The 12500-nt window shown below is 37.0% G+C and overlaps 1 protein-coding gene across 2 annotated transcripts in view; it reads right to left on the bottom strand.

Annotated features, from left to right (window-relative positions):
- LOC111347191 (receptor-type tyrosine-protein phosphatase F) overlaps positions 1–12500 on the bottom strand; it is a 59201-nt gene that overhangs the window by 34692 nt on the left and 12009 nt on the right. For both annotated transcript variants that reach the window (XM_088737353.1, XM_088737352.1), the window contains 9 exons: positions 11519–11824; positions 10881–11180; positions 9223–9536; positions 6028–6172; positions 5135–5442; positions 4262–4412; positions 2931–3236; positions 2214–2513; positions 1549–1851 (listed from right to left, as the gene is read on the bottom strand). In XM_088737353.1, coding sequence (XP_088593479.1) covers positions 1549–1851; positions 2214–2513; positions 2931–3236; positions 4262–4412; positions 5135–5442; positions 6028–6172; positions 9223–9536; positions 10881–11180; positions 11519–11824 — 2433 coding nt within the window. The remainder of the gene's footprint in view (positions 1–1548; positions 1852–2213; positions 2514–2930; positions 3237–4261; positions 4413–5134; positions 5443–6027; positions 6173–9222; positions 9537–10880; positions 11181–11518; positions 11825–12500) is intronic.

The following is a 12500-nucleotide window of genomic DNA, read 5'->3' as shown; positions in this document are numbered from 1 at the left end:
AGTTTTTTTAATAATATAGAATTTTGTTACAAATGAATTTCACTTTCTACTTCTTTAAATGGTATTGTTTACTTTAATAATATTTTAGTTTTAGTAATGTTGCAGTTGCACAGTTACACGTAAGTTAATATAAATGTTCTAGTTCATTCTCATTTACAGTTTATCATATTCGTTGACAATGACATTTGAACATGCAATTGTGATTTCATTTATTAAACAATTAATTAACTTTACTCTAATCAAATATCTAGAGTTTTTGGACTTACAGTTAAAGGAAATCATACATTCAGAGCAATTATGTGAGATTTAAATGTGATGCCACGTGTCAATTATGCTTTATACTAAATATAAGTTGTTTTTTTATAAAATAAAATTTTGAGATAGAATAAATATATGAAAATCATATATTTTGAACTGCGGTATTTGATACGTATGATGGACGATCCTCGCAGTAGATAGCGCTATTTGAGCAATAGCGAAATTCAGACCTGAAAAAAATCAGGCCTGTACGGGACTCGAACCACTGACCTCTGCGATACTAGTGCAGCGCTCTAACCAATTGAGCTAACAAGCCAACTGAGAGCAGGCCGTTAAGTTGATTCGTAATGAACCCGTGAAAGTGATAAATGAGATAGAATAAATATATGAAAATCATATATTTTGAACTGCGGTATTTGATACGTATGATGGACGATCCTCGCAGTAGATAGCGCTATTTGAGCAATAGCGAAATTCAGACCTGAAAAAAATCAGGCCCGTACGGGACTCGAACCACTGACCTCTGCGATACTAGTGCAGCGCTGTACTAGTGAGCGCTGCACTAGTATCGCAGAGGTCAGTGGTTCGAGTCCCGTACAGGCCTGATTTTTTTCAGGTCTGAATTTCGCTATTGCTCAAATAGCGCTATCTACTGCGAGGATCGTCCATCATACGTATAAAATAAAATTTTGTTACAAATGAGTTTCACTTTCTACTTTCTTTAAATGGTATTGTTTATTTTAATAATATTTAATAGTTTCGATTTCACGATCATACAGTTTGTACTTTCTTTCTTTCTCGCAATTTTTTTTGCTTTCTTCTTTTCTTTCTTCCTTTCTTGCTTTCTTTCTTGCTTTCTTTAGTCTGTTCTAGATCTTTGTTTTGAGCTTTTTTCTTTAAACGGAACCCCACAAAAATAAGGCGGCACTCACCAAATGTGAATTAGGCTAGTTTAAGTAGTAAATTGTCAGAACCATGTGATGCTTCTGGTTGCTTTCATTTTTATATGTTTTTTTTAAAGTTACTAAAAAAAAAAGATTTACTGACGAAATTGTACCAAGACATCGAGGGCCACTGTTGTGGGAGATCAATGACAGCGAAACAGAAATCCCTAACCTGCACTGCATTTGCGGCTGTTTGTTTATTGGGGGGAGGGGGGGGGAAGGGGGGCACTTGAATAAAGGAAAATAGTTTTTTAAACTGCATAATTAAAAAACATTTTGAGCCTTCTAAAATCTTTACCACCTGTCAACAATGCAAAAGAGTTACACATATTCTTTGCGATCTTACCATCTTTCAACGTTCTCACCACTTTAACAGAACTTTTTGGTCCATCGCCAACTGATGTGAAGGCTAACACTTCAAATTCATATTCTGTGTTGTTGTCCAGTCCAGTGACATCTTTACTTAATGTTGTTCCATTGTTAAGTGTCAAGGTGGTTGCCGATGCCACATATCCTCTCTTTTTGTACAACAATTTAAATCCTTTCATTATTCCATTTCTGGAGTCCTCTGTTGGTAACTGCCAGGATGCTGTGATCGTTTTTGAAGTAACTGCAGTTACACTGAAGCTGCTAGGGGCTTTTGATGGAACTGGAAAAAAAAAAGCACTACGTAAAGCACACGAGTAAATAGTCATTTTCATTGATAAATCCTTATGTTGTAAATAAAAGATTATTTGCCAAGTGCCTACTTGGTTACTGGTAGAACAACCAGTGCCTTGGACCAGAAGACATGACAATCACATTCAATACTCAGTTAATCGCACTTATTCCCACTCTAAGGTTTGTAGCTGTACCGCATCTTGATCAGTGGTTCAGAGAAATTCCTACAGCAAAGAGCTCAAAATAGGATTATTAGGCATCCGTGCTTGGGCTTGTCAACTATTCAATGGCAATCAAGGCCTCGCGAGTTTATGGAGGAACAAAGTTAGTTCACCGTGATCTATCACATACCATCTTCCTTTGTTCTCTCCACTTTACTGGGACTCTTTGGTCCACTGCCAACAGATGTAAATGCCAAGATTTGAAATTCATACTCTGTGAAAATTTTAAGCCCAGTGACGTTTTTACTTAATGTTGATCCACTGTTGACTTGAAGGAGGGATTGTGGCCCTACTGAACCTTTCTCTTTAAAAAATAGTTGAAACCCTCTAATTATTCCATTTCTTGAAGCTAATGGTGGTAACTCCCAAGAAGCTGTAATAGTTGTAGAAGTGACAGCAGTCACAGTAAAGCTTGGGGCTTGCGATGGAACTGTAATAGAAAAACGCAATAATTAATTTGAAACTTTCCTTTTTGATTCAACAATCCTTGCCAGAAGTAAAGGATTATTTCCTAAGTGCCTGTTTGGTTACTGAAAGGACAACCAATGCCCTGAAGCAGACAACATGACCATCACCAGCACAACACAATCAAAAGCACTAATTCCCGCCCTAAGGTTTGTACCTATACCACATCGGTTTGAGAGTTACGAGCATAATTACAGGAAATCCTACACAACCAAAATCTCAAAATGAGATTCCTAGGAATCCAAGCTTTTTCTTATAATCAATGGAATGGTAATTTAGGCCCTGCAAATTTACAATGGATGAAAGGACAATGTCCATTTACTTTGACAGGTTCTTAAAATAAGGCACTATATTTCCTCTTTAACCTTGATTGATCACATACCATCTTCCTTTGTTCTCTCTACCTCAACCGGGCTCTTTGTTCCATCACCATCAGGAGTATAAGCCAACACTTGAAATTCATACTCTGTGAATTTATCAAGCCCAATGACATTTCTACTTAATGCTGATCCATTGCCAATAGTCCAGGAGGAAGCAGATCCTGCAGAACCTTTCTTTCTGTGAAACAATTTAAACCCTGTGATGTTTCTTCCATGTCTCGCAAATACTGGTGGTAACTGCCAGGAAGCTGTGATACTGGTAGAAGAGCTTGCAGTCAACTTAAAGGCGGAAGGAGGTTGTGATGGAACTGTTAGAATAACAAGAGATCATGGATGCTTCCATTCTCAGTTGATAATTAGTTCATGTACATGAAGAGTTTCAAAAGAAACACGATAAACCATCATAGTAAACTTACAATGTAATTAGTATTACCTATAAAAATTAGGTAGAGTATGATTTACTTATTTATTTAGCTTCACCTAATTGTCTTAGGCAAGGAGACCACTACAGCCTAGCCAATTATGCGTTAACAATGACAAGGCCAGACCACAACACCAGAAGCTACATTCCCTACTCCTTGCAATAAGTATGTGGGTTCCTTAACACCCCCTGCTCACCACTACGGAGAGGATGTAGGAGACAGGGCCTTCCGCTTTTCTTCCTTTTCCAAGAAGACTAGAATATCTAACCATTTACAGATTGTGATAGCAGAGGCAGCACATTCTCAGTTTTTTTAAGACCTCGAGTGCTGTTCCAGTCTGGGGCTTCAACCCTCGACCGCCCGCATAGCAGTCCAGCACTCTAAAACATGAGCTAATCAGGTGGCGGTTCAATGATCCGATTGTATTTACTCTAGACCTTTATTCTTCCTATATTGAATGTGAAGATGCTTCAGACCTTTCTGCTACCAAAAAATTATTACAATGTAATCAGTGAGGGAATAAAAAGCATGCAAGAAACCCTAACCTGAACTTCAAAGGAATTTGTTTATTATCAATCATATTTTGCATAACCTGAAGTCTGGGCTAAACTTTGTTTTATTTGGTAAGAGAGAGTCTGCAGAATCCCTGGATAGTTGGTAAGACATTTTTAGTTTGATCAAGTATGTACTGGTTTTAACCTTTTAAGTTTCACCAAAATTAATGTAGAAGGCATTTACGTATGGTAGAATTTTCATGTCAGCCCAAAAATTTATATTAAAACAAACAATCAGAGCACTGAACCGGCACTATGCTCAGTAACATTACCCTATCTTGCCTTCTGAAAATCATGAATTAGTTTCTGTGACTTCATTTTTATCTCAGGGAGTCAAAAATGAGAGGAAATAAATACCTGTGATGGTTAAAAGTATCCCATAGACTTCCACTCTCAGAACTTTAAATTTCTTATACTTTGTTGGTTGAAACCGTATAAACGTTGCCCTTGCAAATTCCAGTAGACTGTTTTTCACAACACCATTTTTATCTGAATTTCCAGGAAAGAGCTGCAGTTTGTATTGTAAAATTCAAAATTACTGTTAAGTACTAAAAATGTCCTAATCAAAATGCTCCATCATAAACAACTAAAAGTACTGTATCAGCTACTCCATGAATAGTGACTTTGAGCTCAGCCTGATAACTAGCCAATGAATCATGAAGCATTATGAGAACACGTCTCTCATGTCCAAAACAAATGATCGAAAGAGAAGTTAAACTGTGTATCATATAATGTGACTGTGCCCTTAAAGTTGAAATATCATTTCTGACAGTAAAAACTTTGGCCAAGTAACTTGTGGTATATATTACAGTGGAAGAGGCACCTAATTAAAGATAAAAATCTGTATCTCTGTGCGGGCACTGTTGGTGAGATTCCATGTTGAATACCTCTGTATTTTTTGTAATACATCTGTATTTTTGAGCAAACAAGAACATCACATTATTTAGCTAGGGTTAAAATCATCACCATTAAGTCCAGATGACTAAAATGGACTTATTAACAATTGAAGGATCTTGATAGCTAGCTGTAGCTTGAGGAAACAGTGTGGACCTGTATAAATGGTAACTGTTTGAAATTCACTCGAATGAGGATTAAGGTTGAAAAAGTGAACACCTCTATTAAGTTTCTCCTCTTGATTCAACAATAAAGTTGTGCATCTGGTGCTAATTTTGCAATTTTGATGTATAAAATAATTAACCTTCACATACACCAACCTTCACATACACCAACCTTTTCAGTACTGTTTTCACTATATGCAAAAAAGCTTTTACCATCCAAGGATAAATGAATCTTGTACTCAGTCGTCCACTCAACAGATTTTTTACTTCCTTGAGTAGCCACAGCACAGATAAAATACTCATACAGCAGGTCTACTTGCAAGTAATCCTCAGGATTAGTTGTAGATTTGGGTGCCCAACCTGTTGCATTCAGGCGACCATTTGAAGGATTGTATTTCTCATTGTAAAAAGATGTGGCTGTGAAACTGCTCTTTGGGATTGCACCACCACTGGCCAGACCAATGGCCTCCATGTCACATACTACAAGGTAAAAATCGAAAATTAGCCTTCACATTCTATAGCATAATATTAAAAAAAATTACAATAATCAAAGGAATAACCTATCCAGGATCTGCAGATTGAATCTGACCTTCACTTAATTGGTTTCTAACCTACATTATACTATTTTAAAAGCATTGCTTTCCATTTCAATTCATCAATGCTTCATTTGCTATAAACATTTTAAGTGTTGGAAGATTCAAGATCAAAATAAGGTCTTGTGCAATGAGAGTAATTTAAAATTCAGCATTTTCCAATAAGCTATTCCTCTTAATTACAAATAAATTTCATAAAGTTTCTTACTTCAAAATAGACAATTATGTCATGGACATGCTGATTACAAGTTATAATAAATGCAGGGCTTGGTGCTTTTGAGGACTAGATAAACAACAGCTTAGATTGTTTTAGCTGGGTATCCAACTAATTCTTACAACAAGCATCAGTTCTTATCAAGAATAAATAGCCAGTAGGCTAAAAACTTTGTCAAAGATCAGTGGAGCATCTTAAATTGCCTAGAAAAAAGTGATAGAATAATAGCAATCACAAAACATTAAATTCCAAACTCACTTGGCTTTTGTTTCACTCCAAACATCTCTGTTCTCATACACACCCTACCCTGGTGAGTTTGTGGCAGGAATCGCAGATACCTTGTTAACACTCCATAAATAACATGCTTCACCTCAGAATACCTGTCATTATTTCCTCTCAGAACCTAAAAAAAAAAGAAACAAAGAAAATAGCTCAATGCCCCGATATGCATTTCCTCAAATTGAGAAAATGTAGAAGGTGAGATTATATCCACACTGGAGTTTTTATGAAAATTTCCTTTTAAAATACCTAGCTGTTAAGGATACTCAAACGATTCACTCAGCCTAAGTGGAATTTGATTTATTTGTTACGAATTACTTTGGTTACGGATGTGGTTATGTTGTAGTCTATTCTCGATTGGTTTGTAATCAGATATTTCAGCGTCCCCAGGTGCGTATAAAAGCCTTGTTTAGCATCCCTTTAGCCAGTGTATGATTGTATTTTGCCTTGTCCATTCTATCTGTTCAACTCGCCGTTTTTGGTTCTTAACCTTTGGCACAAGCGGGACCGATATGTGAGTAATTTTGCTAGTTTCCTCCTTTGATTAGTTTTCTTGTTTTGGGTGGAAGCACACTAACGTACAGAGTCGTACAAAAATACTATTTATTGTTTTCAATCTAAAGGGGGCAAATCAAAGATCGAGACGCTAAGCTAGGAACGCCCACTTTGTTAATCTTACAATCAATTTAAATCTCAAGTTATTTTGATGTAGCTTATTGTGATTTTCGAGTATTCCTGTTGATTGTTGTTAATTTTGATCGCGTTATCGACAGAGGCAGGTTAATTGCTCTAAGCGTTTTCATTCATGAGTTACGCAACGTTTAAAGTAAATTGCATTGTTATTTCAGTTTACGATCGTGATCGTGATTGTCTATCATGGTTCGCTAATCGTTTCTCATCATTAAATCACCGTTAACCGTCAACCTTGGTTTTCCGTGGTTATTGGTACTTGAAGCACACGACCTGTAAGATAGTCCCGTAGCATTAACACGCTTTAGCGACACCCTTCGACTTCGATCTCGTTTGTCGCAAGCGTCACACTAGCAAAAAGTGATAGTATAGTCTGATCGAGTGGGCGAGGGTAGTCCGGAGAAGAACTCTTGTCAGAGGTAGTGGCTGAAAATTCAGTAACCTGAGCAGAAGTCATCATCAGAATCAAGTGAAGTGTTAATGTTGGTTGAGTGTATCAATTCCAGTGTGTGTAAACTGATTTGTCAGTTTAACCATGATTTTATTGGCTATAAGACTCAAGTGACATAAGTTGTGATTAGTGAGTTTTGATCCTTTGTTTACATCATACTGTCCAGTTGGTTTGTCATTCATCATGCAAAGCCAAGATGATTAGGACTCTACCACAATGAGCGTGACTAGTGTGCAGACAGACAGCTCATCTGAAGAGAATTTCAAATAGCCCTGACCGTGATAACACTGCAACCCCTACACATCTACTAGTTCTATAACCCTTCAATACATATCCACGTCACCTACAAACCCATCACTGCACCATGTCCGATACAAATTAATGAATGTCAAAGACATCGATGAACTGAAGAACATAAAGGGAGTACGTGGTTTATAAGAACAAGTGCTTTGACTCCCAAGCCGCCTAGACCAGAGAAACAGGCAGAAAGCTCAGAACAAGACTGAATGAGCACAAGCAAGCCACTATATAGAAAAGGTGACCCAACAATCACATTACTGAACCTACTGCACAAGCTATTTTCCACAACTGACTCTGGAATTAGCTGGTTTACCAGAACCTAGAATAGACTCCCTTCCACGGGTGTCAACTACTACCAGTCGGCACCATACAAACAACTCACCCATCACGATTTCACAAGAAACAAACCAAAGAGAGCAACTTAATATTACTGATATCCATCACAACTAACATTCTCAACTTGAGTCTAATAGAAAATAACAATGTGGCTAAACTGACCAACCAGTCTACACAAAACAGTGTAACCACTGAATCGATCGGTAAATTTTAGTCTTTAATCCAGGTTCATCAAAATAAACGGCATACAAATATGTTTCTGAAAGTAGAATTACAAAATCGAAACTTGCAAACGCGAAGCAAAATAAAGCAAAATGAAAGTATGCAGAGCTCAAATAAATCGAAATGTCGAACAATTACAAACAGTCTGAGGGTTCCTTCTCAAAATAACTGAAAAATGTTTGTTGAAATCAATGGGATGAAAACGATTCACATTCACATCTTCAGAACAAAATCATCACACACATGGCCAAACAAGATCACTTGCTCGGCCTGATAACAACTAGGAGTTTGGTCATGTTAAAATCATGAAATCTCCGTTTGGAACCTACAAACAGAATTATCACACTTGACTGACAACAACTCTTCACTTGACTCTGTTGATGACTTCTTCCTAGCTTGACTTGAAATGTCAGTCATTACTACGGCATGACAACAGCATTTCTCAGGGCTCCTAAGTTAAAAACAGTCTTTTAAGGCTCATTTTTGAGTAAGATTTTTTAATTGGAGGCAAGCAATACTCATTTTTATACGTAAATTGATGGAAATTTTGCTTGTCAAAGATAGAGGGTCTTCATCTGGAGTGTAAGTACATTTTTAACAATGGATGAAACAATGTCTCGGTTCCACCTAAAAAAATAATTTGCTGAATGTTCAGTAAATTTTGATGAAAACTCAACAGGTTTAACTGTACTTTGACTAAGAGTAGCCAATTTTTTTTCTTTTTCCACAAATGTGATTGCATCTGTTTCTTACACATTGGGTCACACATTCATTGCACAATTATTTCAGGGCACAATTTAAAGGTCATCCAACCGTCATGTTTGTTTATCATACAATAAATTAAGTGTTGAGATTTACTCAGTGCAAAGTCATTGGATAAAAATCATCTCTCTTCGATGATCAGAAGCAATCCCAGTGGTCAAATGATTTTTGTCACTAGTGAAACATTTCATATGACCAATCAGAAGCCTCAGATACCATTTTTTCACAAGTGTGAAAGATTGATTCAGTTTTCCCACCTTTTGGGGCAGCTTTGCAAAGTAATTGAGAGTGAATATTGCAACCTTCCCTATACTTGCCTGGAATCATGGCTTCAAGGATTGCAGACATAAATTCAGTGGAACAATTTATCAAGGACAAAGGTTTTTATGCAGAACATAATTATTATTTTTCACCTTAACTTGTCCTCCTTCCTTGTAGTCTCTCCAAGTTGTGCCATCTGTAGATAATTGTAGTCTGTAGGTTGTCACCCACTGATCTGCTCGAGAATTCCCCTGAGTAGACACAGCACAGATGATATGAAGTGTCTGTAGATCGATTTGTAGATACGGCTTACTGTCACTTGTTCTTGCACACCATGATGATCCAGATGTGTAGTTCAGGCGGCCATTTTTGGCTGATGTGCTGGCGCTTTGTTCAGAAGAAGCAGTTACTGTATTGTTTGGAATTGTTCCATCTTCCATACCAAGATTAAACTCATCACAACCTCCTATAAATTACAAGGGTTTAAACATTACAAAGTTAATGACCATGAAACAAAATCATTCATGTAGGCTTGAAAGGTGTACATGCAAGGGTATAATTACATGTAAGCACTTATACATTCATTTTGGCTCTCTCAGACCTACATGTAGTCTTACAGTCAGTTAAGAAAGACTGAGCCTAGCCTGTTATGGGAGCTCATGGCTATTTTCCCGGGATTTGACAGCTATGGGAGTCATATTTTCATCTTAGGCCTCACTTGACACAGTGGTAGCCCTTAGATATCCATGCCACTTGTCATCTGTTGTCTTAAGCAAAGCAGTCACTCAACTCAGCACTTAAATAAGTAGTAAGATGAGCATTATTCATTCACCATACAGAGGTGATATACAGCTTTTACAATATCCATTTTGGTTATTTTCCATTTTCCTCAAGTTCCTGAGATGTTAAAAGAGGGATAATACCTGTACAAAAGCAGAGTGTTATAACTTTTCACTGTCTAAAAAACCTTTACATGTTTTTGATCTGTTGGCCAAACATGGATAACTATAATACAAAGCCTTGGATAGTAGCAACTCGCAAGAACCACATAGGTTACTGCAAATTAATGTAAAAGTGAAAAAGTTGAAATTATATATACAATAACTACAAATTTAAAGTTCTAACAACAACAAACATATGAAACATATGTGTGAACTGCGGTTATGAGACGTATATGAGAACGATCCTTCGCAGTAAAGCACTATTTGAGCAATAGTGAAAATCAGACCTGAAAAAAATTTCAGGCATGTACGGGACTCGAACCACTGACCTCTGCGATACTAGTGCAGCGCACTAGTATCGCACTAGTAGGTCAGTGGTTCGAGTCCCGTACAGGCCTGAAATTTTTTTCAGGTCTGATTTTCACTATTGCTCAAATAGTGCTTTACTGCGAAGGATTGTTCTCATATACGTCTCATAACCGCAGTTCACACATATGTTTCATATGTTTGTTGTTGTTTGATTTATCATCTACGGGTTTATATCGAATTAATTTGATGGCCTGCTCCCAGTTGGCTTGTTAGCTCAATTGGTAGAGCGCTGCACTAGTATCGCAGAGGTCAGTGGTTCGAGTCCCGTACAGGCCTGAAATTTTTTTCAGGTCTGATTTTCACTATTGCTCAAATAGTGCTTTACTGCGAAGGATCATTCTCATATACGTAAATTTAAAGTTCTGTTAGAATAATTATGCTTGAAATTCTCATTAACAGTCAGCTCATAAGTCTTTTATTTTGATGTTGTTGTTGTACATTGTTGTTGTCAGACTCCATTAAAAAAAGTGTTACATTAATGCCTTTTTAAGAATTCTTACCATATTTCCTGGTTCTCACCACCACAACAGGACTCTTTGGTCCATCACCAACAGAAGTAAAGGCCAACACTTCAAATTCATATTCTGTGTTGTTGTCAAGCCTAAAGACATCTTTACTAAATGCTGTTCCATTGTTGATGGGCAAGGTTTCTGATCCAGTAGAGCCTCTCTTTTTGTAGAACAATTTGAATCCTTTAATCATTCCATTTCTAGAGTCAGCTGGTGGTAAATGCCAGGATGCTGTGATAATTGTAGAAGTAACCGCAATCGCATTGAAGCTGCTTGGGGCTCGTGATGGAGCTATGAATTTAAAAAGTGTGATAGTTAATGCCTAACTGACCCTGTTATTTGAAACTGTTACTACAAAACAAGGAATCCTCTTAAAATTGAGTTGTTCCCAACCTGCAGCTCCCTTAAGCTCAGTTGGTAGCTATCGCTAAGTAGCTATAAGCACCCAACCAATATCTGTGAAGCAAAAGTTTGAATCCCTTCAAAGCCTGAATTTTTTTCTGCCTTTTCACCGCAATTGGTTGAAATTGCAGCCCACCAAGGGTGATCATTTCTTTGCTTGACTTTATCTGCAGCTCCAGTTGATTTTATTTAAGCAAAAATTGTGATAATTTTTCTGTTTCACATACCAGCTTCCTTTGTTCTCTCCACCTCAACTGGGCTCTTTGGTCCATTACCATCAGTAGTATAAGCCAAGACTTGAAATTCATATTCTGTGTATTCATCAAGCCCAGTGACATTTCTACTTAATGTTGATCCATCCATTATATTCAGCTTTGTTGCTGGCACACCAGAAATTTTCTTTTTGTAGAACAGTATAAAGCCAGTTATGGTCCTTCCATGTCTGGCAAGGACTGGTGGTAACTTCCAGGAAGCCATAATGCTGGTAGAAGAGCTTGCAGTCAACTTGAAATCAGTAGGAGGTTGTGATGGAACTAAAATAAATATATAGCCAGATGTGTGCTTTACTCTGAAGTTGATTTTTAATGTGAAGTTAACAAAGGAACACAGACTGAACCATCAATGTGAACTTCAAAGATAACAAGATATTGACATCAGAGCAATGACTCAGGGATCATCAGAGTAGGGATCTTCTACACAATATATTAAAGATAGGCATTTTGTTGGCCGAATTCAACATTATTATAAGTCATATTATCCGACGAGGGGCTAACGCTCGAAATGTCAGCTTTTTTAATCGGTTTAAGTGGCCAATTTACCATTTCAACTTTGTTGACATATCCCAATTATTTTGTTACCCCCACTGACACAGCCCCAAACAGTTTCTTTAAAAACTATCAGCCTTTATTCATAAATTATAATTATTACACCAACACATAATTTGTATCATGTTACCTGGTATAAATCATGATCTCAATTTTATTCAATTAAACAAAAAGTGAACTGGCAGTATCTCAGAGGAGGAAATGTGACAGTTCATGTATGTAAAAGCTGTATGTGGTCATAGTCAAATTCTCCAATGAGCAGCTCTAAAATAACACTAAATCAAAGACTCATCCAACCAAGGCACACTAATAACTTAAGAGTATTTAACTCTGATCTAGTTCAATAATCATTTACCCATGCATCCTTTCCTTGTTCAGATAATTG

This window comes from Stylophora pistillata, chromosome 11 (assembly GCF_964205215.1).
Source record: "Stylophora pistillata chromosome 11, jaStyPist1.2, whole genome shotgun sequence".
Taxonomy (NCBI): Eukaryota; Metazoa; Cnidaria; class Anthozoa; order Scleractinia; family Pocilloporidae; genus Stylophora; species Stylophora pistillata.
The sequence above is the reverse complement of the archived record's forward strand: the minus strand, read 5'-3'. Positions and strand labels throughout refer to the sequence as shown.